At 37.1% G+C, this 25,644-nt stretch overlaps 1 protein-coding gene across 2 annotated transcripts in view; it reads right to left on the reverse strand.

Annotated features, from left to right (window-relative positions):
* The window catches only part of LOC125241448 (nostrin), a 50,977-nt gene extending 29,330 nt beyond the window's left edge, over positions 1–21,647 (reverse strand). The window contains exon 1 of one of the 2 annotated variants that reach the window (XM_048149945.1): positions 21,393–21,647. Coding sequence is in view for 1 of the 2 variants with exons in the window: in XM_048149944.1 (XP_048005901.1) it covers positions 17,699–17,718 (20 nt within the window). In the remaining variant the exon portion in view is untranslated. Of the gene's footprint in view, positions 1–17,698; positions 17,801–21,392 lie in introns of those variants that run through there. The other variant, XM_048149944.1, reaches the window with a different exon arrangement.
* Between the last annotated feature and the right edge of the window lie 3,997 nt (positions 21,648–25,644).

The following is a 25,644-nucleotide window of genomic DNA, read 5'->3' on the forward strand; positions in this document are numbered from 1 at the left end:
AATATAAGTCTAATGAAAATAACCGTGAATCATTCAAAACTCTTACATTTTAAATATAAAAAAAAACTACTTAAAATTAAAGAAAACCGATCTTAGTTCCATTATATACAGAGTGGGGCCTGTAACAAAGGCGAAGAATTGAACTGTAGGCTATTCTCCTTATACTGATCAACATTTATTCAGTGACTTTTAAAAATTATGAAGTCTTTAAATTTTTAATTTTTCATACAAAATAAATATTAGCTTCAATGTACGCCATTATTGTTGTCATTGACGTTGTCTGTCACACTTTAGACTTAACAGAATTCGCAATACATTACCTCTTAGAAAAAACTTTCAAGGGTGATAAAAATCAAAATTAAAGTTATTTTTAAAAGTCGCCGAACAAATGTTGATCAGTATAAGTGCGTTTTCACATTATCCGATCCGATATCGGATGTCGGACCGATATCCCATACATTACAGGCGCCATCTTGGATTTTTTCTATTGAAATGCTTCCGACATCCGATATCGGATCGGATAGTGTGAAAACGGCTTAAGGAGAATAGCCTAGACTTCAATTCTTCGCCTTTGTTACAGGCCCCACTCTGTATATGTACCTAGAAAACATCATCATCTTCCTTGCGTTATCCCGGCATTTGCCACGGCTCATGGGAGCCTGCGGTCCACTTTGACAACTAATCCCAAGATTTGGCGTAGGCACTAGTTTTTACGAAAGCGACTGCCATCTGACCTTTCAACCCAAAGGGTAAACTAGACCTTATTGGAATAAGTCCGGTTTCCTCACGATGTTTTCCTTCACCGAAAAGAACCTAGAAAACATATCATATACAAAATAAAATAAAACTAAGAAAACGGATTATAGTCATTATACGCGATATAATCTGATTCCATAAATTTATTTCATGAGTAACTATCGCGGTGACAGAAGACAATATTATATACACAATTTATTATATTATAAAAGTTTTTTAATTTATTTCTTCCAAGGCTACACACGTTTTAATAAAAAAAACTGTGATAAGTTTAATAATTAAACTAAAAGGTCAAGTATTTATGCACGAAATCATGTATGCAAATATGTAATATATATGGTGGTGTTTTTACGCAAGTATCAATAATGGTTAGTCCGCAACGCCACTGACGGCGTGGCGGTACCGACCATGAATGCTATCCCTTTCGCTCTAGCCGCACGTAAGGTTGGTTCGAAGAGGATCGCACGCTATGTCTGTACCGCAGGCTACAATCGTTATGCTTCTGGTTATAGTGTGCGTCTGCACACAGGCGCACGCCAGCGCCGCCGGCGTCGAAATGCGAGCAAGCAGATTTTTTGAAAGCGCTCTAAGATAAGGAATTGATAATAGCATTAATCGCGAAGGCGCGAGGCAACCGTTATTATGTAACCGTCGCGGGCCGGGTGGCGACTGTGACGCAGGCAGCAGGCAGCCAACCACGCCAACGCCACACCACTAGTCAATGGTACCAACTTATTGATGTATTTTAAGCCTGTTAGCGAAAATACGTTAGCGTAGGTCATATTGAAAATCGAATGTTCTTTTAGCATTAATCTTGTAGGTCGTGGACAGTATTTACGGATGTAGTACAACTAAAACAAAACGCTCGCCTTCTAGATAGATAGGTAGTCTAACGGCTCAGCCACGACATTGGTCTTAGCGCGACAGCGGCGAGCGGCGGCCATACATTGAAGCGAGACACAGCGATGGGACTTTTCATTCGCACGTATGACTGCCGCTCGCCGCTGCCGCGCTTAGACCAATGTCGTGGCTGGGCCGTAAGTAGTGGTCCTTTCCAACGGAATGGGTACAGTCAGTTTCTTGGTTTCAATGAAATAACGCACCAAAAGTACTTATCTGACATCCTTAACAACCTGTCTAAATGTTAGATAAATCAAGAGATAAAATCGTTATAAAAGTATAATATTATAAAATAATTAAGATGTTTACAGAAAATTAAAGATCATAAAACCAAAAATTCTGAAAATATTCTTTGCGTCAAAACGAAAATTTTCCCCAGTCCCACCTAAAAACCAATTCCTTTAATTTTCCAGTTTTCATATTTCGATATTAAACACTCCTACCAATGCAAAAATTGTTTGTGGGTAGTACAACGATAAATTCGATTTATATAAAACGCCCACGCAAGACTGAAAAAAAATTCAAAGCACGTAGTTTTCGAGATATTTAGTAATGTGATGTGACAGACAGAAAGACGGACTGAGTCGCACCATAAGGGTTCCTTTTGTACCTTTCTGGTATGTAACAGTACGTCCCGTCCTTACTAGAATTCAAACCCAAGAATATCGGGTTGACAGGCAGAGTCACTTCATTAGGTCAGACTGGTCGTCAAAATGATAAACATTAACCTCGTTTATTGACAACTAGCTTTTTGCCCGCGGCTTCGCTCGCGTTAGAAAGAGACAAAAAGTAGCCTAGGTATGTCACTCTCCATCTCTTCAACTATCTCCGACGTCAATTCGTCGCTCCGTTTTTCCGTGAAAGACGGACAAACAGACACACACTTTCCCATTTATAATATTAGTATAGATTTGACACCCTCTACGTTTCCGTTACTATCTATCTGTAATATCTGTATAATAGTGGCACAAGTAGCAGCAATCATGTTTAGTTACTGTTACTCGTATTAGCTCAAATAGCATAACTTTTTAACAAAAAATAAAACCGCCTTCAAAAAAAGCGTGTTACAAAACACGGAGAAACTAAAAAGCCAAAAATAATAAACCTTCGAATTCAGATTTCTTATCGGATTGCAATAATCTAAACATCCAAATTATAAACAAATCAATTATTTTTGTAGTCGGTACCAGACCTGTTCGTCGCCTTGCTATTTCCTGTTTGCCCCACCCAACCATACGCAGGCTGGCCCCGACTCCAAAAATAATTGATTTGTTTATAATTTGGATGTTTAGATTATTGCAATCCGATAAGAAATCTGAATTAGAAGGTTTATTATTTTTGGCTTTTTAAGTTTCTCCGTGTTTTGTAACACGGTTTTTTTGAAGGCGGTTTTATTTTTTGTTAAAAAGTTAATTTATTTGTTGATTTTTAGTGGTTCCTAGTGATATTATATGTATCAGTCCGAATATATGTACAGTAGTGAAAGAATTATCCTTTAACTCCTAACCGTTGAGGAGTTGACCTTCCATTATCAGCTCAGCCACATAAAATTATTACCATCAGGCGTAAATACGGGTGTACCTTTGAAAAATACACTAAGAACATTACATGTGCCTATAACATTTGAAGAGTTCCCTCGATTTCTCCAAGATCCCATCATCAGACCCCGACTTGGTGCCAATGGGACCATCTCGGGGTTATACCCGTTCGATCAAAAAAAAAATTTTGAAAATCGGTCCACGATTCTCGGAGATATCGAGTAACATACATACAAAAAAAAAAAAAAAACATTCAGTCGAATTGAGAACCTCCTCCTTTTTTGAAGTCGGTTAAAAACACCGTGTGATATATCATTTGCAACATTATTATCTATTAGTTTACAACAACAAAAATTGTTTACATAAGTGTAAACACCGGGAAAATCAATAATACACAATTTAGATTCTATCAATACGAAGGCAAGTCTAAACGTATTTGCAAATACAAATAGTAGTAGTGTTGTCACTGTTGTCAGTATGTAAGATGTCGTATCGTGTAATTGAAACCTTGCATATTAATTTCATAATAGAAGTAATATTAGAAATTTGAGCTGTGCGTTTACGTAACGTGCACTGATGTTTCGGATAGGTGCGGGGCGGGGCGTCAGCGTCACCCATACTCGACCGCGGTGATTTGCATGCGTCTTGCGGCCTTGTATGCAAACAATGCCTTCATGCTCTGCTAATTCTTCAAATTTACTTAAGCTGTTAGGAAGTGACGATAACGATATTATCATACCGATCATCTGTCTATTCTAGGTGATTTCTTGTAAGTTGAAAATGTCACTGTGGGGATAGCGCAGGTACCTATACAGTTAAAGTAGGTGTGAGTTTTTTCCCCCCACTAGCTCGGAAACACGTGTTTTGTCCTTTAATACCAGCGGGTAAAAACGCATTTTATCCACTAGTGGGTAAAGTAATTTGACCTTGAATAAAGTCAAATTAACTGCTTTAAAATTGATAAAAGTAGGTGAATCTAGTAATAAAGATGATTTACCACCTGTGGAAATACTGGAAGCAGTGATAAACGCATTTTTAGGGTTCCGTAGTCAACTAGAAACCCTTATAGTTTCGTCATGTCTGTCTGTCTGTCCGTCCGTCCGCGGATAATCTCAGTAACCGTTAGCACTAGAAAGCTGAAATTTGGTACCAATATGTATCAATCACGCCAACAAAGTGCAAAAATAAAAAATGGAAAAAAATGTTTTATTAGGGTACCCCCCCTACATGTAAAGTGGGGGCTGATATTTTTTTTCATTCTAACCCCAACGTGTGATATATTTTTGGATAGGTATTTAAAAATGAATAATGGTTTACTAAGATCGTTTTTTGATATATTAATATTTTCGGAAATAATCGCTCCTAAAAGAAAAAAAAGTGCGACCCCCCCTCTAACTTTTGAACCATATGTTTAAAAAATATGAAAAACATCACAAATGTAGAACTTTATAAAGACTTTCTAGGAAAATTGTTTTGAACTTGATAGGTTCAGTAGTTTTTGAGAAAAATACGGAAAACTACGGAACCCTACACTGAGCGTGGCCCGACACGCTCTTGGCCGGTTTTTTTGCGTTGTAATTTCCTCGCTATAGTGAGGGGAAAAGTTTTGTGTTATACTCGGGTGCAAATGTATTTTACTTCTCGTGTGTTAAAAAACTCGCAAGTTCAGGATTCTATTCTCGAACCACTCGCTTCGCTCGTGGTTCAACTATAGAGTCCTTTCACTTGCTCGTTTTTCAATTCCACACTCGGCGTTAAAATACAACTTTGCCCCCTTGTATAACAAATAACTATTAAACGTATTAATTATACGCTATAGCTAATAGCTATTTAGGCGTTTAAATCCGGCAAGAACGAGGCAAGTGTAGGGCACACTAATGCGATGGGCAATGGCATTGTAATGGATAAGCAGACCACGAAAACAAAATAGGGGAGTGGGAGTTATGCAAATACTTCAGGGGGGTTTTCCAGTAACCAAATACTAGATATACTAAGCTATAAAAAAATATTATACGGTATGAAAAATGCATTTTATTTATGTTTTACAATTATTTCAGTGTGTTTTACATTTATTTTGTAAATTTCACGTAGATAAATCGTTATAATTTGCAATTTGGCAGGGAATTGTGACAACACCGCCATTCATTGAAGATTTTGCCTTATGATTTTTTTTCTCTGTGTTTTCCTCTCAAATGTGATGAAAAATATTGTGTGTAACTCAGGAGGTAACGTGTCTTATAACTCTCGTTGACAAAATCCCCCTTACCTCCCTTGTTGCACATACTATTACAGCATTACAGCTTGTTTTTCGCTTATATTTTAAGACAGAGCTGTCTGAGTCTGACAATTCGTTTTTGTGTTGGTTCTTCTAACCTATAGCACAGTATAATAAAGAGTACTTATCGTACAGTATGGCCACTCCCGCTTCCCAGCTGAAGGTGCCGCCCACCCCCTCTCGGTTACCTCACAGTTACAGCTTGTCAAAAACGCGAACAGTCGACCTGTCATATCTCACTCATACAAGCATGGTACGCGTTTACCTATACCACAGAATATATATTAGTACAACTATACGAGCTTAAGAATGTGTGTTATGGCCGCTGTACACACATGGCCAACAGTTCCACCAACCCCCTTGGCCATGTGTGTAGAGGGCTACTTGGCCGTAAGTTGGCAGTTGGCGCTTGCGCTTGCCGGCCAACCGATTCGTGTCGGTTTTTTGTCCACACATCAAAGGATCTTGGCGCCAATGGCCAACTGCGTTTACACGTTGGCGCTTCATTCAGTTGGTCGTCAGCCGTCAGAGAGGACAGTAGTGATATATTTACGAAAATAATAAGTTTATCTATGCCAATAATAGTGTAGATTTTAGGAAATAAAATAACCTTGCAAATGTTTAATGTATTTCCTAAAAAAGATAAATGTTCTTATCAGAATATTCAAAAAATTGTTAATATTGCAAATAATTTAATTTTACTACGGGGTTATTATTTTTTAATATTTTTTTTCTGACAACGTCTATGACCAAGAATTTCCTAGATTTTTTCATTCCACGTCCATCTTTCATGAAGAGCCAATGCCAAGTGATTGGTTCGCCAATGTGTAAACAGCGGCTCTTATCTTGGCCAAGGGGTTTCACAAAGGGCTGGTGGAACCGTTGGCCATGTGTGTACAGGGGCCATTAGGAACGCGCCTCTTTCATATATTTGATGGCCAGTGTCCGAGATGTGCCTATAGGCTGGAATATATACACCTTGTGTTGTTATGAAACTAAAAATAACATAATATTTCTTTAAGATATATTACTTACTTATTACACAATATAACAATATCCTTCAAATAGGTTTGCGTTATTAAGTATAACTAGCATTCATCACCTGCAAGCGGGATTCGCTAAGTGCTTTTTTAATGAAACACTTTCAATGTTTTTTGGACATATGAGAATATTGATAAAAATACCTAATTGATTATCTTTAAAATTAGGTCCTGAGAACGCATCATCCTTGAAATTAGCGGACTTAAAAAAAAACAACGTTTTCACAAGTAAGACAAACTCATAGAAGTTATTTGTACTACTGCAAAGTGACAGGCTCCCCTACAGAGGGAAATCGCACCGAGTGCCGGACTCAGAATGACAATTGATTTGCCGCGACGAAAGTGTTGCAGATTGATGCCTCTATGGCTTCGATTTGGCGACTTTCACTAAAGCCAGTGACCGATGTGGCGTCATCGGGATGTCATCTCAGCGATTTATTGAGCAATCAAATCAAAATTTGACAGCGATACGACTGTGTAATAGGTTTGGTTAGTATTAGCAAGGCGTTACTCGCAAATATAGGAATATGTACTTTGTTATAAATAAAATAATAAAAAAATATATCTTGAAATGACTGAGTCACTTTAACCACAAATAAAAGCTAATAATCTAAACCATACAGGACGGAGTAGGTACGTACCACTACCACGCGATAAAAAAATCTGATTGTCTGTTTCTTCCCTTGTTTTTATTATCATAACTTGAGAATAATAATTAATAACAGAGGTCTTATTCTATATATGTTAATATATATTCTATGTTACTTATGACCGACTTTAATCATATTTAACTATTAGTTGGTGGTGGCAATGGTTTACCTAGCCTTAATTATCTACTCTCTTGGGTAATTTAGTACTTATATTGATGTAAAATATGAGAGGAAACGAAGTGTCTACTCACCATATAAGTACGGCTTTTTTTTGTGGTCACGGCCGTTCATATGGAACGCCTTCGACGTGAATTGCCGGTGCGGTGGCAATCGTGTACCTATACGGAGCGTATAAATACTAAATACCTACATAGGTGCGAGTATGTTATGTTATACCTTATGTTGACTTATGCTATAAGTATTAGTAAAGTTGAGGTGTCTACACAAACTTAATAATGTCAGCGATAGCCTACATTAACATTATCTTAATGTAATTTGTTCCTAACAAGTTATCGGATTAATGGGTTGATTGTAGAATTTGTAGATTAAACCTTAAGATTGGTCAGACCTGGAAAAGGGTTAACACTTAACACTTAAGTTGTGTTTTGATATATTGGCGCAAATTCTGCTGCTGGTTGTAGCGTGTTACATAAGTAGGTGTATGAGTCGTATAATTGTTGAGTATTAGAGCTGTGAGGCAGTGGACCGGGAACACCGCTACTCACCTCCGTTAGCGCTTCGGATATGTTTCATTGGCATCAGATATAATTTTTTATATCTATCGTCGTGAAATGCCTACACAGTCAACACACAACATAGTGAGTAATTATGAGTATTGGGTGGTTCTTTCAAATGGTTAACCTACGTATGAAATAAGTATGAAAAAGTTAAGTATAGCAATTTTTAAAACTAATTAAACAGAAAAGCAATGCGGTAATTAATTAAAAGTTAAATCAAGTCGTTCGTTAGCTAATAGTTACATTAGGTACTGGCATTAAGTATCATACCTAAGACCAGTAAAGTTACCTATTTACTGCAGTAAATTGTTGGGCATTAATTGACATGATACTCATGAAGGTAGCTAAGTATAAGTGCAGTCACCGGTATATATAAGTGATGATTTCTGTACCTTGTCGCTTTTAATCGTTTGACGATTTCGTATGACATTTCAAAGAAGATGTTAATGTGACAAGGTATCGAAATCATCACATATTTATGCCGGTGACTGTACCTACCTACCTATTTCATTAATTACCGTTCTCGATATATGTTCACAACTAGTATTTTTAATAAGTATATTTGCAAACTACAATGTTTCATTGAAGTAACCTACATTAATGAATTCGAACTAAAAGTAACGCACACACACCAACCTTATAATCACCTATTAAATATGGATCGGTCAGGCAACCTTCCATATAAGATTTCACAAGTCGAACATTTATCGACATCGTCGAAGGCCGAGCGTCGGTCCTGCAGGTTAACTTGAGACTTTTTCTAATTACCTATTCCACCACACACAAGGTTATCAGCTTTCCCTCTATGTGACTGTGGTTTTTCTTTCTTATCTGTTGTTATTGACACGGCACTATCATTGTGAACAACCTCCACGACCTTGGTATCTACTTGTAAATAAAAATAAGTGAATACAAATAATAAACGGGCGCAGTGCACCAATTGGGAAATAATTATGTTCAACTGAATGAGAATTTCGATCGCGTATAAGTACCTACTGTTTTTAGGGTTCCGTAGTCAACTAGGAACCCTTATAGTTTCGCCATGTCTGTCTGTCCGTCCGTCCGTCCGTCCGTCCGTCCGCGGATAATCTCAGTAACCGTTAGCACTAGAAATCTGAAATTTGGTACCAATATGTATATCAATCACGCCAACAAAGTGCAAAAATAAAAAATGGAAAAAAATGTTTTATTAGGGTACCCCCCCTACATGTAAAGTGGGGGCTGATATTTTTTTTCATTCCAACTCCAACGTGTGATATATTGTTGTATAGGTATTTAAAAATGAATAAGGGTTTACTAAGATCGTTTTTTGATAATATTAATATTTTCGGAAATAATCGCTCCTAAAAGAAAAAAAAGTGCGTTCCCCCCCTCTAACTTTTGAACCATAAGTTTAAAAAATATGAAAAAAATCACAAAAGTAGAACTTTATAAAGACTTTCTAGGAAAATTGTTTTGAACTTGATAGGTTCAGTAATTTTTGAGAAAAATACGGAAAACTACGGAACCCTACACTGAGCGTGGCCCGACACGCTCTTGGCCGGTTTTTAAACGTCGTTGTTACCTACCCTATCCGTTATTTGGGTTTCTATGGGTACCTATGTTAACATAATCTCGTCACAAAATATTGTTATAATTTTGTGTTTAGAAAATACTATAAGTAATGTTAAGTTTATATTTCATTGTATTTACTTAATTATCCAACTAATTACTTTACTAGCAAGTCGGGCGTATAAATGCAATTACGAGAAAAATAATGTGTCTAAATAATGGTGGTTTAATCTAGTTGCGGGCAAGCATGTGATGTGACATTCAATGAGGGTAGCAATTTTACACAATTTTAAATGGTAAAACATTCGCATGAAGCTTTATCAAAACCGAAATAGGTAGTAAAAGTGATGAATGAATCGCTAATCGCATAGCAGGAGGCAGGACACCGGCGGATGTGCCGGCGCAGCGCCACGCGAGCGCGCGGCTCGAGTCGCGTGAAAGCTCCGCCGGCCCAAGTGCCCATTGCTGTCCCTATTTTTATTTTTATCTTCCTCTCGACCCAAGGGCAGCTGCTCTCGATCAGTCTCAACGCCGACCGATTGCGTTAACATCGAGTTTAATTTCATATTGCAGCAAATATGCAATCGAGTCAGCTCGACACTTTTGTGTCGAACCGTGGTCGAACCTAATACCACAGATGTTGGTATAGGTAATGCAAAGTTATAGGTAATGAAGTTTTTTGTGTGCAGTTATCCCGATAACGCAAAGAGGACGATTATGATTATTGATCCTGAGGATCGATTGTTGAATTTCGAACGCCCGAATTCGCCGTTCTAAAGTCTGTGGAAAACGCCGTAAACGCTATTTTTGAAAAAGGACGGCTAGTAATTTTAAAACTAGTGGTAATGACCACTCGTTTTCGATTCTGTTAGTAGAATTGAAATCGCTAGTAGTGGAGATATTATTGAACGAATTTCATGAAATCGAATGGCCAAGATTCATAAATCGGCCCCCTGGTCGTACATTAAAATTATACTAACTATGCTAACTAAACACTTTTCATTTCAGATCGTCTGAATTTCATGCCAGCTTGTCTGCTTCAATACAAGTATTGTCGCGGTTCTCATATTATATAATATAAAATTAAATTAGAATGCAGCTATAACTAATGAAAAAGCAAATTACTAAATGAATTCCAAGGTCTATCTATTGACTGAATGGGTTGATTTCCTGTCTGAATCAACTTATCGCCGCATTGACATCCATAACAATATACCTAAGTACAAAATGTCGTAATTTTACCATGTTTTCGCAAGTTCCTGCGACGATTACGCAACTAAAACTGAGTTTTGTGACAAAACCTATTGAAGCACTATCAGTATTATCACATTTATCACCAACCCGATCTTCTGTTGCAATTTTTATAAGTCGAATAGGCGGGTTAACAAGTTTCGTTTTAAGGTCGCACGTTTAATAACTACAATAACATGGTTTCGAGTTTCATTTAAACGCGAGGTGCTGTGTAGAGATTTTAGTTTTAATTGTCACGTCCGCAGCACAATGCCAGCTGACAATAATCTGACAATGTGGCGGTCAGATGGACTGGCTTCATTGCGTGCGCCTGCGCCACAGAGAACCTCCTATAGAGTGGCAGTCTTGTATATTTGGTTCGCGATACGAGTCACCAGTGTTTGGGGTGCGAGGAGCGGGCGGGGAATGTGTTAAGCGCGCTGTGATTGGCCGTTTCAAGGACGGCGGGCAGTCGCGCCAGATGAAAAGGGACAGAAGTATGACTGTCCCTCTACTGACGCGTAAGTGGCCAATGTAAGTTGACCTATGCCGGCTCTGAATAAATTATAAATATGACTTATTTGTGGAATGTAATGCCGTCTGTTTTTAAATTTGAGCTTCTTGTTACCTTTCCACACCATTTCACACTACAGGTGGACATCTTTAAGGCATCAAAATACCCTTTTCCAATTTTTTTGTGCGAAAAACACGCGCTGCTTTCGGGTCTGTTACTTGGTCGATACTGATCGGGCACGGCGAGCGCCCGCGCTTATATCAGTGCAAATACTAGGAAGGCTGGCCACCGCGAGTCGTCTTGTAATAGATGTCTATAGGGGTTGGTCTGTGGCCTGCGCTGCTCAGGGACGCGGCTGCATGCTGCGGGCACTATTCCCACACATGTACACGTAGCTATTTACACAATATTGTCTTAAATTGCAAATCATGCGAGATACAAATTATTTCAGAATCTCAGTATGAATTCATCCTCTTAAATAAACAATTAAGTACTTATTCTTTAGATAAAAATACCAATAAAAATCTAACCTTCCAATGATTTAGTCAGTCCTGATAAGCAAAGGGTGGGTCTGCGACCGCAAGAAGGTAGTCAGTTACTATTGGCCTTACGACTCTCACAAGGAACGGCCTCGTAGGCATCTGATAAAAGCTCCCAAAAACTAACGATTGTCCGAGAGTACGTCGACTGGCAATTAAATATTGTAGACGTGACAGAATTCCTTTTCAAATGGGTAGATTGTATTTTTTGTTTAGTATTAAAATAGTACCATTCAGCGTACGAGGTTCCTTATTCATGAAAAAGATATCCGATATCAGGTCTGAAATAATCTCAATATTTGGGTAACATAAATCCAAAGCTCGGAGAGCTACTTACTTTCACTATTCTCCCCCACCCCGCGGCCCCAGTTGCATTGTCTCCGACTCATTATGAAATCAAGAATAACATCTACTTTAGGGGAAAGTATTAAATGCAAAGTTAAATGGGTGCAGTCGGCCGTTCGCCAATTATTCGTTATTACAAACAACTTCCGCACTGTCCGGCTTTTGTGTTACCGTCAATCGTCATGTAAATTAGTTCATACCATTCGTACGTAAGGCAACATTACGTGAAATATTTAGGTAAACATATGTATGTTCTACTTCTCAATACAGCTCGCCTAGCCAGGAGGGCGATTTTTGAATCTCGCATACGGGATTTTGTCACCAAAATACCGGTTGAAAACGGTGACTTGCTTATTATTTTCAGTGGCAATTTTCTGAATTCGAACGCGTGAGACTCAAAATTCGGCCCGCAGGAGGTAAATTAAAGTTACAGTTGTTTTGTTGACGCTATTGAAGTAGGTAGGTACTCCGCGCGGCAAACATAAGTCATCCCAGTATTAAACCTGTATCGGATCGACTTGGAGAACTTGTACTAATATTTATGTACATCACAATTGGGTTGTGCAAGTGTGTTACTTAAAGATTGATGTCCTTTTTTTATTTCGCTCAAAGTAAATCACGAGCCGAACAAACGTGCAATTGTACAGGTACCTTTTATGTCCCTAATCACCTGCCAATTGCTCTAATGACCGCATAGCTGTCGACATCGGATCACGCGCATCACTAGCGACATCGCCGTACCACTAACACACAACACACGGTCATTCATTTACCTCTATATTTTCGTGGTTTGGTCGCTAGTATTGTACTGGCTGGTCTAAATACGTATGATCTAGAGCGCGCACCAACAGCTGACAATTGACTCCAATTATGAGGTCGCTATAATTAAATTAGCAATGCACTCCTAATGTGAAAAACCGGCCAAGTGCGAGTCGGGCTCGCGCACAAAGGGTTCCGTAGCAGCAAATATAATAAACTTATTATGTCAAAAATTACAGTTAAATCAACCTATCTCAAAAACTATAAGAGATACTTTGATCAAACCAAAAATCGTTGAAAGAGTTAATTAGCATGCATCACCTCTATTTTTTTTAGAATTTTATACCCCGTAGTTATAAAAATAGAGGGGGGGGGGGGACATACTTTTTACGACTTTGAGAGCTGATATCTCAAAACCGTTCACTTTAAGAAAAATGTTTTTAGAAAACTTTATATCATTTTAAAAGACCTTTCCATTGATACCCCACACGGGTATGTACATCGAAAAAAAAATTTTCATCCCTCAGTTACATGTATGGGGGCCCCACCCCCAATTTTTTTTTTACTATTTAGTGTCATAATTTTGTAGCGGTTCATACAACACATATTCCCATCAAATTTCATCACTGTAGTACTTATAGTTTCCGAGTAAATCGGCTGTGACAGACGGACAGACGGACAGACGGACAGACGGACATGACGAAACTATAAGGGTTCCGTTTTTGCCATTTTGGCTACGGAACCCTAAAAAGCAAGTTCAGTCGAGATTGCAATCTACTGAGCTGTTTGTCACGAGACTAGCACTGGTAGCGCGGGAAAGATTTATCAAAACTATCTTAAGTACGAGTATACCGAAGCTTTTATCAACAGGACGTTGGTCGTCGTTTATGGTCAATTTTGGATGAATGAATGAATATGACTATTGAATGAATGACATCATTCATCAGATGATTTAAATAAAAGGTATGTTGTAGGACGCGAGTACGGTATCAGGTTCCTGATAGCCATGCGGTTACTCTATAACTGTACCGGCGCAGTTGACGGATGGCCGCTGGAGACGCTAATGCCTCGAACGAGGTCAGTGGAGCCTGCGCGGCACGAAGACCCACTAGGTACTTACTCTATTTGAACTTGAACAAATAAAAGTGCCATTTATCAGGCGAACGCTATTAGGACGCGATTATGCTAACCACAAACTGAGAATCTAGGTTAATGTAATTGTAAGTTATGCGGAGTACAGTTCGTTGTAAATATTTAAAAATGTATTTAATAACAGCGAGCGACTCCTCATGTCGCTGGTAGGTAGGTATATCATGATCAAAATTTGAAATGTGAACTCGCTTAAAATGCATGACATTTCAAAACATACAGCCTTAACATCTTTTGTTATCTATTTGCTGTCAAGATGAGCTTTGCCTATTATTCTGATTTCTATCTCATATGTGTGAAAATAACAACTACTTCCGGATTCCGGTTAAAACAATGTTTGAATAAACGACTGACAATGAGTTAGCGAGATAGTAGGTATTTCGTAAACAGAAGACACGGACAACCTTGTCGGTGCAGATATCGCATCTTTATTGTTTCCCTCTCGCATCTACCTCGTTATATGCACATCTATTAATGATCTTGCATTTGCCATAATATTTTTACCAACCACGAAAAACTAAAGTAAGTAGGTATACACGAGATAAACAGCGCCCTCTTGACAATGGCCATTTGCTCAATATTCCTGATCAAGACTTAAAATATTCGTGTTCAGGTCAAGTCAAATAGTGGTCACTTTATTCTTTAAATACTTATATCGTCCCTATATGGATAGGTCGATTTATGTAAATTGTCCCAAAAAAAGTAAATACCCGAATCGAAACTTTAGTAAATAGGTGACTAGGTAGGTACCTAAGTTATCGACTCTAGGTTTGCAATATCTGCTGATGCAACAGACGTAAACAGTCTTAAAAGCCTTAAAACCAAATAATATAAGTGAAATGTTATTACGAGAGAAGCCAGTAATCTTGTGAAGTTGAATTCTCCTATGTACCTACGAGTAGTGCGGCCGTACAACTAATTGATTGGAAAGTATTGGTCTGGGTGAAGTGAAACCAAACAGCATTTACTTCAAGCTACGATCACGATGTCATTTACTGACTATTCATGATACCTCGGCGTTTGTGGTAAATGGTAATAATTTACTAAGAGATTCAGTGAATTACGTAAGTACGGTTATCGAATAGGCAATCTTTGTAAGTATAAGTTGTACCTTTTAAAATTATTATAAATACATACCTAGAGTAACTAATAGATACATATACCTACATCGTATTGCCGTAGTTATCGTTTTTACTACCGGCTCGGCTGTTCGGCAGATCACGAGGAAAATAATCTGTAAGATTTGTACACATTTGAGCCAGGCCAGACATCAATCTCAGTCCATGCTCCATTTGGTTTCAGTTATGTGATCATGGACGAATGCGCCGGCAAATGGAACGAGATTTTCTCATCTTTTCTACTTTATCTCTAATTGCGTTTCTCACTAACGATAAAAAGATTCGCTGTCGGTTTTAGTAAGCAATTATGCGCCACGTCAGAGTATTGGAAATTCAGGTTTGTTTCGTTTATAGAAAAAATATTAGGTAAATAAATTTTCTTTATAATTGCTATCGTAGGCACCAAATCTAAATATTACATTTTCTTAGGTAATTACCTAAGTAGGTATATGAATTTAGATTTAATGAAATAGGCCGACTTTGGATACTAGCTATGGATATTCGGCAGAATAAATAAATGAATATTATAAAAGACACAGATTGACAGTCCCACGGTAAGCTCAAGAAGGCTTGTGTTGTGGGAACTCTGACAACGATATTGTACATATATATTATATGTAATATACATACAAATACATATATGTCTACATAGAAAACATCCATTACAGGGACAAAATATATCTGTATCTCATCACCGGGATTCGAACCTAGGACCGCGGCTTAGCAGACAGGGTCACTAATACATCTATCATGGCAGTGGAAGATAGGTACTTCATTTTTATTGATCATAATAATACGGGTAACGGATCGCTTGTTTTCCTGGGTACAATAAAAATTATAACCATTAGGTACGTATACAGTTGAAGTTATCTCCCCACTCATCCACACGTTGTAAGAACGGCGTCAGGGCTTGGGTCAATGGAATTTGTACAAGTGCACAACATAGCTAGTGCACGGGTTCCTTAAACACGATGAACAAACGATCCAACATCCATTCTAAACAAAGCAACTAGCGTGTTTTTAACTACTATCTCGTCATAAAAAACACTTTCTTATCGTTCATGTGTTCTCGCGGCCATTACATTAAAATCTTGATGCCGTTTTAGACTTTTAGTAAAAAACGAATCTCTCCACATTTTTATACACTTTTGAGCTTCTGGCGCTCTTTTGGTATAGGTAGGTTTAAGTACCTACGTATTATTTTGTCATGGTGGATGTTTCATTGAGCGACGGAAAAGTTGCAGGCTTCATGAAGCAACGTGTTTAATTTCACCATCATGATGTTCAGAACTTCGCATAAAACAAGACATATTCAAATGTGGGACAATACACTTGTTAATAGATCCCAACTGTATAAATTCGATATGTTCCCCATGAAACTTATATTGTTTTAAATTTAGGGGTACCTACATACATTACGTGAGTACCGATCATGTTACACAATAGGTACTCGTATAATACAATTTTCTATTTGAACACTGGCTATTTTGCTTTCTTTACAGCTATTAATTTCTCTGAATTTATTGTTTCACGCAGTCTGGTTATTGTTTTACGTTTTTAATATCGATCGATAGGTAAAACTCAAAATCATGAATATGAATACAGAAAAGTATTAACATGTTTACTAGAAAATCTGATATCATTTTGGTTTGGTTCGTAAACGAAAATTACTGTTTAGTTAGTGACATTTTAAATACCTGTTCGTCGAACTAAATGATTTTTTTTTATCTCGCGGTATGAATAAATACTTTAGGATGCGATAAGAAAATTCTAGCTCAATGTCAAAAGAAGGTTAAACAAACTAGTAGAGTAGGCAGTTAATAAGTAATAATACCATCATATTTATACCTTGGGTGACATAACTCTAAAAATTAGAAATAATCACTTAATGTTTTCTTTGCATACCTACCTTGAGTACCTACTAGTACTAGTCGTAATTGGCTTATGGTGATAATCTCTGCTGTAGGTACTTTGTTTTTTTCATACTAATTTTTGTAGTTAAAACTAAAGGCGCTAGGCGTTGAAACTGTAAGTACATAATGTATTATTAAAATTTGTCGATCATACGGACGATCTCTTATGGCTTATTATTTGAACGTATTTCATAATAAACTAGAAATCAACTGTTAAAAAATGTACATCATATAAAGTAATAAAAAGGTAAATATGATCAAATGTAATAATACCTACATACTATGTATAATACTGTCTAAATTTATAAGTTTTAAATCATGAGTCGGCAAGTAAATCTGTTGAGCGGGCCCCCGCTGCGCCATGCCATTTATGGAATCATTTGAATCATTTCTGACGGCAACATCCTAAGTTAACCTTTCAGTGGGTAATGCGTTCATTGATTAAACTACAAATTAACCTGCGTGGGTACTAGTTCATTGCTAAACACAACGAGTAGACACAGGTTACTTAATTACTAGTTAATAATAGTACCTAGTTAATTAAAACGACATTTATTTCAACGTTGATCAAAGTTAAGTTCGGCGGCCACTATTTGACCAAATTTTTTTTTTGCCAAAATGCATTTTGGTATACATATTTTTCTCCGACATTGTTTTCAAAATTTTACAGCTTGCGGTACGTACCTTTTTAAAGAGTTAGGCATCGGATGAACCTTTTTTGATACACACTAAAACTACTGTAGCAGCCGTTTATTGCGTTCTCCGGGGTATCAAGTTATCAAGCACCAATACAACAAAGACGAACTTTCCTATCAGATCTCTCTATACATTATCAGTAGGGAGATGTGTGTTATCATGACAGATCGGGGACTCTTACCTTTATCAGTAGGTATCATGCATGTAGTGTAATCTAGAAATAACACGTCAATCATCACTGTCATACATCTCCTGCGTTTGATAACAGAAGCGGATACATTCCGGAGGATTCCGGCGATACAGGATAATAAAACAATGTTCTTTCAATACACCTCCACGGGACAGGCATTTGCTTAGGGTGGAGGCCAGTATAATTGTATCCTTGTATTTTCTCAGAAATAAACAAATTTTATTTATTTATTATTTAATTGTATGAAGTTTTATCTATGGGCTATTATGCTAAGCCGACTGAGCTCTAAAAGATCTGGGTTCGTAGCCAAAATCGCAGCAACTTGCGCCATGACAACGAAAAACTTTGAGTCACTCTTCCGAGTCTTCCGTATTAGTGCGAGAGTTGCATTACGTTCGCTATGGAGTGTAAATGATTGGCAGGTTGGCTACGCATCTTGTTTTGTTGCGATTACGAATGATAAAAGATAAAATTTGGATTCTTCTGACATTACCTACTACATATTATGTAGATGTCAGGACGATTCTAGGTTTATTTTTGTTATACGCTAGGCATGTACAAGGTCAAATCTCTCAAAATGTCATCAAAATCACAATCCTCAAAAAATATTCACGTAATTAATGGACGCGCCCTTATAGTCTTCTTTCTTATAAATTCATCCCTCATAAGCAACTATGACTAAATTTATGACCGTATAAAAACTAAGTCTAACGACAAAGCTAAGCCGTCATTATGCACTGTAATCGAATCCAATCTACTTAATAGAAACTATTTCCGGCAACGGAAGTTGAGGAAAAGTGTCGCAATTTTACCTGAATAAGCCCCCTACCTCAAGTTTTGCAATGTCCAATTGTTAAGCAGCACAGGAAGGACCGGTTTTTCTCTATCCGTAGTAGGGTTATTGTGCTATTTAATTTCCGTCCCAGCGTTAGTTTTTGTCCACTTGTCGGAGTAGCAATTAATATCTTAATTTTAATTAGCTACTTGCGAAATACAATTTTTACGTCAGATTTGTGCCAGCGAGGTAGGTCGTTTATACTCGAATTCCGACGAGTACTAAAGCTGGACGAAAACTAGCACAATGACCCTGTTTACTATCACTGTTTGAACGCAATGTTCCCGTGTAGAAAAATACGTTTTCACCACACCAACTGGTAATGATCCATATTGCTATTCGAAAACGGATAGCAAAATTGCATTTTATCCACAAGAGTGCAAAGTAATTTCATACATAGGTATTTTAACTTGATGCCTTGATGATTTATGCTGGGTAGAATTTACCTATAAATCATTATTTTGAATCATAAATATTGAATAGATTGCTGGATTTGTTTTAGTTTGATGTTTTATAGTCAGTATTTTGTTCGTGTTGGTGTACTGAACAATTTTGATTTTTACTCAGTGGCAAAGTTTGTTTAACCTACGTGCCTTGAAACCCTCGCAACGCTCAAGATTCCACTTTTTGAACAACTCGCTACGCTCGCGGTTCAATATTGGAATCTTTCGCTTGCTCGCGTATCAATATTGGCACGTGCGGTTAAACAACCACTTTGCCCCCTTGTGAAACAAATAAATATTTAATTAAGCGTTTTTTTTGTAATTCAGAGTTTTTTGGGACGATTTTTGTGGGACATTCCGAGTCAAAAGAAGCTTATATCTTGAGCGCTTCGATGGCTCCTCGATTTTTTTTTATGTAGTAGTGTGAGAAGTAAGGACAATAATAAATTATATGGCCAAGGGGATGAATATTTCTCATTTTGCACAATGTTAGTTAGTTAATTGCTATACCTCCTATACAGAAAGAGTACCGCGCTTCTTACGTCATTCGCGTCGTGCTATTATACACCTGTCACTCAAATTGCAACAGACAATTCTTGTTTGCTCTGATAATAGTGGCAGTACCCAGAATGATATTCAACTTTACTACTTGACGCTTAAAATGATCTCATGCAACTGTGTCACATGTATAACTGTAGGTAATATGCAAGTCAACAAATGAGTAGGTAAACATGTATTTTTCCTTAAGTGTGCAACCTGTGCAACACCAAAATTCTCCAAACTCTTAAAGTCTCAGCCTTCTCATATCTTAATCTTTATACACGCTTAAAGTAGGTTCTTAAATGTTCTACCACTTGTTTCTCTAACTCAGAGACCTGGCCCCGTAGCCGAATGGCATTTCTCCGACGCCAAACGAAAACGAAACGTAGTCCGGCTCTGTCGCGCCAATACGCAAGAGCGATAGGGATAGATATCTATTAGCGTTTCGTTTCGTGAGCGTTTGTGCCATTCGGCTACGCACCCTGGCCCCGTAGCCGAATGGCATTTCTCCGACGCCAAACGAAAACGAAACGTAGTCCGGCTCTGTCGCGCCAATACGCAAGAGCGATAGGGATAGATATCTACTAGCGTTTCGATTCGTGAGCGTTTGTGCCATTCGGCTACGCATCCAGAGAGTACCTCAGATAGTTCTTCATTCGCTAGAAGAAATTGCTCGGAGCAATTGATACAAAACCAGGGGGCCGATTTTTTTATCTCAACCGGTCGATTTCGTATATTTTATGTAATAATTTTCGTCCACACTTAGAAACACTATTTGGCTGGCTAGTACTAGTCATTCAATTTCTACTCATAGAAACGAAAACGAGTGGTCATTACCACAAGATTCCCAGTTTCTAGTGGTCGTGATGAAATCGTGTGCTCGAGATTAAAAAATCGGCCCCGGTCCAACATTTTCATCCTCGTACAGTTGAATTCGCAAATAGTTGGATAGTTTTAACCCTTTAACTTTCATAATTATTGTCATATTAGGTATGCATATTATATTTATTGACACATTTGTCAGTCGAACATTATCGAATGCGTAATGAATCCATATATTACGTCACAGTGTAAGGGGGGGGGGGGGGGTCATACTAAATGTGACAAGCCCTGTTAAAGGGATACAAAAAAGCGTGACATAGGGGGGGGAGGGGTCCAAAAACCTGAAATTTGGTGTGACGTAATATGTGGATGATCCCAAATGAGCGACGGCGAGCTAGGTATGTACATTGTACCTATCATATGGGGTAAAATAATAATGACTACGAGTAATATACTAAATAATAAAGTTTAAGTTTAGTCTTAGTTTCTTATATGTATAATTATGTAAACAAAAGTATAATTAAAAAATAATAATAATAAAGTCGCATAGTGAAATGAATTACTAATTACTTTAAAATCAGCTGTTGAAGATGTAGGTAGATACCTAAACAAAAAAAAAATCTAAATCTATAGAACTAGTTAGGCTTCCGCTATTGACTGTAGGTCGTTCAAGAAAATCTTTACAATTATGTACAAAAGCCTGAATATTAATGAAATTGAAAATAAATCGTGTTACTTAGTAGTTAAGTTTATAACTTTATACTTGCACTTAATGCAGGATTCAATACTTTACATGTAAAGTTCTTATGTTATTTTGAATAAACAATAACAAATAAGCATGTATCAACTCACCAGTTGCGGGATCGACAGGACAGTTGTAAATCCGTGAACTACACACTCACAACGTGACCACGGAAGTCTTCAATTACACAATATCTTGTGAAGAAACAAACAAAAAACTTTATGGGATGCGGCAGTGTGGAGTTACACGGACGCAACGCTCGTGCGTCCACCCCGATACTACTTCGAATTGATACTGAAGTACTGAACTGAGTCAAACGAGTGAAGTGAGGTGAGTGAGTGGCGAACGTCATCGGCAGCGGCACAACGGCAGCGTGCAGCGCGACCAGCCGACCGCGCCGGCGAGGAGTACCTACCCACCCAGTTCTACCCAGACATGGGATTCAACGAAATGTACTATACATATACTCTAGAACCGAGACATGTCCCTTAGATCAGGGTTTCAAAATTTGTAGATTTCCTTTCATTAATCCGCGTTGGGACCATAAACCATGCCAGTTTTAGGACTCAAAAGAGTGGCACAACACATTGATCATTAATAGGGAAACTATAAATCTTAAAACATTATTATTGAACATATTGATCACTATTCAGTAACTAGGACAAATTAAAAAAAAAAACGCGGTCAAGTGCGTGTCGGACTCGCTCACCGAGGGTTCCGTACAAACTTTAAAGTTTATTATCAAAATGTTATTCATAGAACTCTACAGACTTGACTAAATCCTCAAGACTCAATTTTCAACATAACAAGTAATATTTTAATATATAATTTTATTGTTCTACAACGTCCAAATAAAATCAAGACTATTCGACTTCAATAGTTTACGACTTACGACTTGTCGCTAGGAAGCTCCTGTACCGACCTCATTATATCAGGAAAAACGCGATGTAGGAAATGAGCATTCAACGTACAACGACATCTATCGGCAAATTGAGTAAACTAATGCGCGCGAGCTAGTATGGAAAATGATTTTTATGGAATAATTATTTATTGCGTGAACCAATTTTTACCATTTTTTCTTTATTTGAAAGCACGTAATTTCATTGTAATTTTGTAGAAATCACAGGCACAATAAACATCACCAAGCAGAGATGGGCAAATCGTAATCGATTCCTGATTACACGATTACTTGATTTTACTTTGTAATCCACTACTGGGTGTCAGATTACTTGTAATGTAATCAAGTGAAGTGGTGGCACCAAGGGTGGTTAAATTGAAAATGTAAATTTGAAAGGTTTTTTGTCAATAAAAAAAAAGTTTTCTAGGTTCACATACAATTTTATTTTTCCTGTAATATTATATCATTATATCCATGTTTTGTAAAAAAATCATAAATTTTCGTTGGTAAACTTCGGAGATAAGGGGGGGGGGGGGGGTGGCGGTTTTTTTTACATTTTCCTTCATAACTCTTTTTTTTTCACAACAAAAAAATTATAAAAAATAGTTTTGATATGTACAATTCGAGCTATTTCTAACGATACCCCACTTGACCTAGTTACTTGACATTTACAATTTGCCCCCCTTTCATATTGGCCATTTTGTATAGTTATAAAAAAAATAATCCTTTAATTTTGTAGAGGTTAACAATGTTCATAACTATTCAAAATTTCAAGTTCATAGCATAAGTAGTTCTCGAGATATTTAGAAATATGACAGACGGACAGAGTCGCACCATAAGGGTTCCTTTTGTACCTTTTTGGTACGGAACCCTAAAAACCGGCCAAATGCGATTCGGACTCGCCCACCGAGGGTTCCGTATCCGTACAAACGTTCAATAGTTAAAATAATCTCATGTTTCTCATATAAGTAACTCTAAAGAGTTAAAGACTTGACTTTCTAAGCACAGTATAATAAAGAGTACTATCGTATAGGTGCTAGAAGTATAGGTATAGCGCCATCTCTCGGTGAAATCGCAAAGTAATTTGCGCTACCTGTATAGTATGTTGGTTTTTCAGGGATAATTTTAATGTTGTTTTGTACTTTATTTGAAAGAAAATATTTACGTAAAATTACGTATTTCTTTTACCTTTTCCTTCATAATTCTTTTTTTTTTCCACTAAAAACAAATTATAAAAACCCGGCCAAGTGCGAGTTGTACTCGCATTGCAAGGGTTCCGTACACTACAAGAAGGGCTTAAGCGCCTCCTTTTTACTAGGAACTTAAGTCATTTTTGCGAATTATCGATATTTTGAACAAAACGAAACAGAAATGAGTTTATATGTAATATTCAAACGCGCTCACACAATTTCAAGAGTAACTCGTTGCAGCGGCAGTGAGTGAAATTCGCAATTTGAGTTTTTTTCTTTTAAGTCCGAATGTAGATTTCTAATAGGTTTTCCTGCACGGGTAGCATGGTCGCGCGATAGACGATAGAATATCAGGCCGTCCCTATCGCACTATTAGTAAGTGCGATAGGGACGGCCATATGTAGAATGGTTTATACAATAAATGATTTTTATCTTTTTATCTTATCTTTATCTTTATCATTTATCGCGCGACCATAATTGCCTGCCTGTAATCTATAGATTGAAAACTATCTCGTGTATTTTTTTGAAAATTTTACACTTAGTAGTTTCGGAGATAGGGGGGGAGGGAATGGTCATTTTTTGCCTATTTTATTTTACTATTCTTAAATTACTTGAAAATTACTTTACTCAAAATTATTAAAAAAATATTTTTGAAATACTTAATAAAAAGCTCTTTCATTTGATATGTAACACAATTTACACAATAGTTCTAGAAACTTTTATTTTTAATTTTTACTTTTACCCCCCAAAAGTGGCCCCTATAATTGAATTTTCTTAATTTACATTACATGTCCGTCTTTGGGTCACAGGTTTACATATGTGTGCCAAATTTCAAGTTAATCGGTTCGGTAGTTTCGGAGAAAATTGGCTGTGACAACGGACAGACAGATACACGAGTGATCCTATAAGGGTTCCGTTTTTCCTTTTTGAGGTGCGGAACCTAAAATAGTTTTGATAAGTACAATTTGAGTTTTTTTTTAACGATACCACACTTGACCTAGTAACTTGACATTTACAGTTTTCCCCCTTCTCATTTGGCCATTTTCTACAATTCATATTAATAAATGAATAAAAATAATACTTTCAATTTGTAGAGGTTAATAATGTTCATAACTATGCCAAATTTCACATCGATAATGTAAGTAGTTCTCGAGATATTTAGGAATGTGATGTGACAGACAGACATACGGACAGAGTCGCGCCATAAGGGTTTCTTGTACCTTTTTGGTACGGAACCCTAAAAATAGACACTAGAATGTATTTCTATTCAACAGTTTTTTTTACATAAATTTTAAAAACCTACAGAAAACTGCAATTAAGTAAATCAATGAATCCGTTTTGGTTTGTTTCTCACCCCTAGAAACGCACAGGCAAGGTGTCATACCAACAACTAGATACGATTATGATTATGGGTTTAATTTATATTTTCACTATCGAAATATTGATTAAACGCGGTATTTTCATAATATATACACCCTGTTTTTATTCAATTACGTTAACTTTAATACAAGGTTCTTTAGATCAAATACAATTAATTTCTCTTAGAAACTTATCGAGTTATTAAAAAAACTAAAGACAATTACTGAACATGTGTGTGACAGCCTTTACCAATTCCTAACGTTATTTGTTTTGACATGTGCCGTCAATCACTGGACACTAACTTGAATGTTATTCTTAAGGGTCTCTCACACTAATAAATTCATTTTCACCACACCAACTGGTAAAGGCTTACTTTGCTGTTCGAAAACAGATAGCAAAATTGCATTTTATCCACAAGGGGGCAAAGTAATTTCATACAAATTTTAACTCGATGTCTTGATCTGGCTGCTAGATTTTACCTATAAATGATGATTTTGAATCATAAATAGGTACTGAATAAATTGACGGATTTGATTTATTTTGATGTTTTATAGTCGGTATTTTGTTCGTGTTGGTGTGGTGAAAATTTTTGTGTTTCACTCGGTGGCAAAGTTTGTTTAACCTTCGTGCCTTGATACCCTCGCAACGCTCAAGATTCCACTTTTTGAACCACTCGCTACGCTCGCGATTCAATATTGGAATCTTTCGCTTGCTCAGGTATCAATATTGGCACGTGCGGTTAAACAACTACTTTGCCCCCTTGTAAAACAAATAACTATTATTATGTATGAAAACGAAAAAAAAATTTTTTTTTCGAATTTAAAACAAAAAGCGATATACAGGGTGGTTCCTGATGTTTTTTTTTATATTTATTTATTCTATATTAAAAATCTTAAATTTGTTCATACACCAGAG

Source organism: Leguminivora glycinivorella, chromosome Z (assembly GCF_023078275.1).
Source record: "Leguminivora glycinivorella isolate SPB_JAAS2020 chromosome Z, LegGlyc_1.1, whole genome shotgun sequence".
NCBI classification, from domain to species: Eukaryota; Metazoa; Arthropoda; class Insecta; order Lepidoptera; family Tortricidae; genus Leguminivora; species Leguminivora glycinivorella.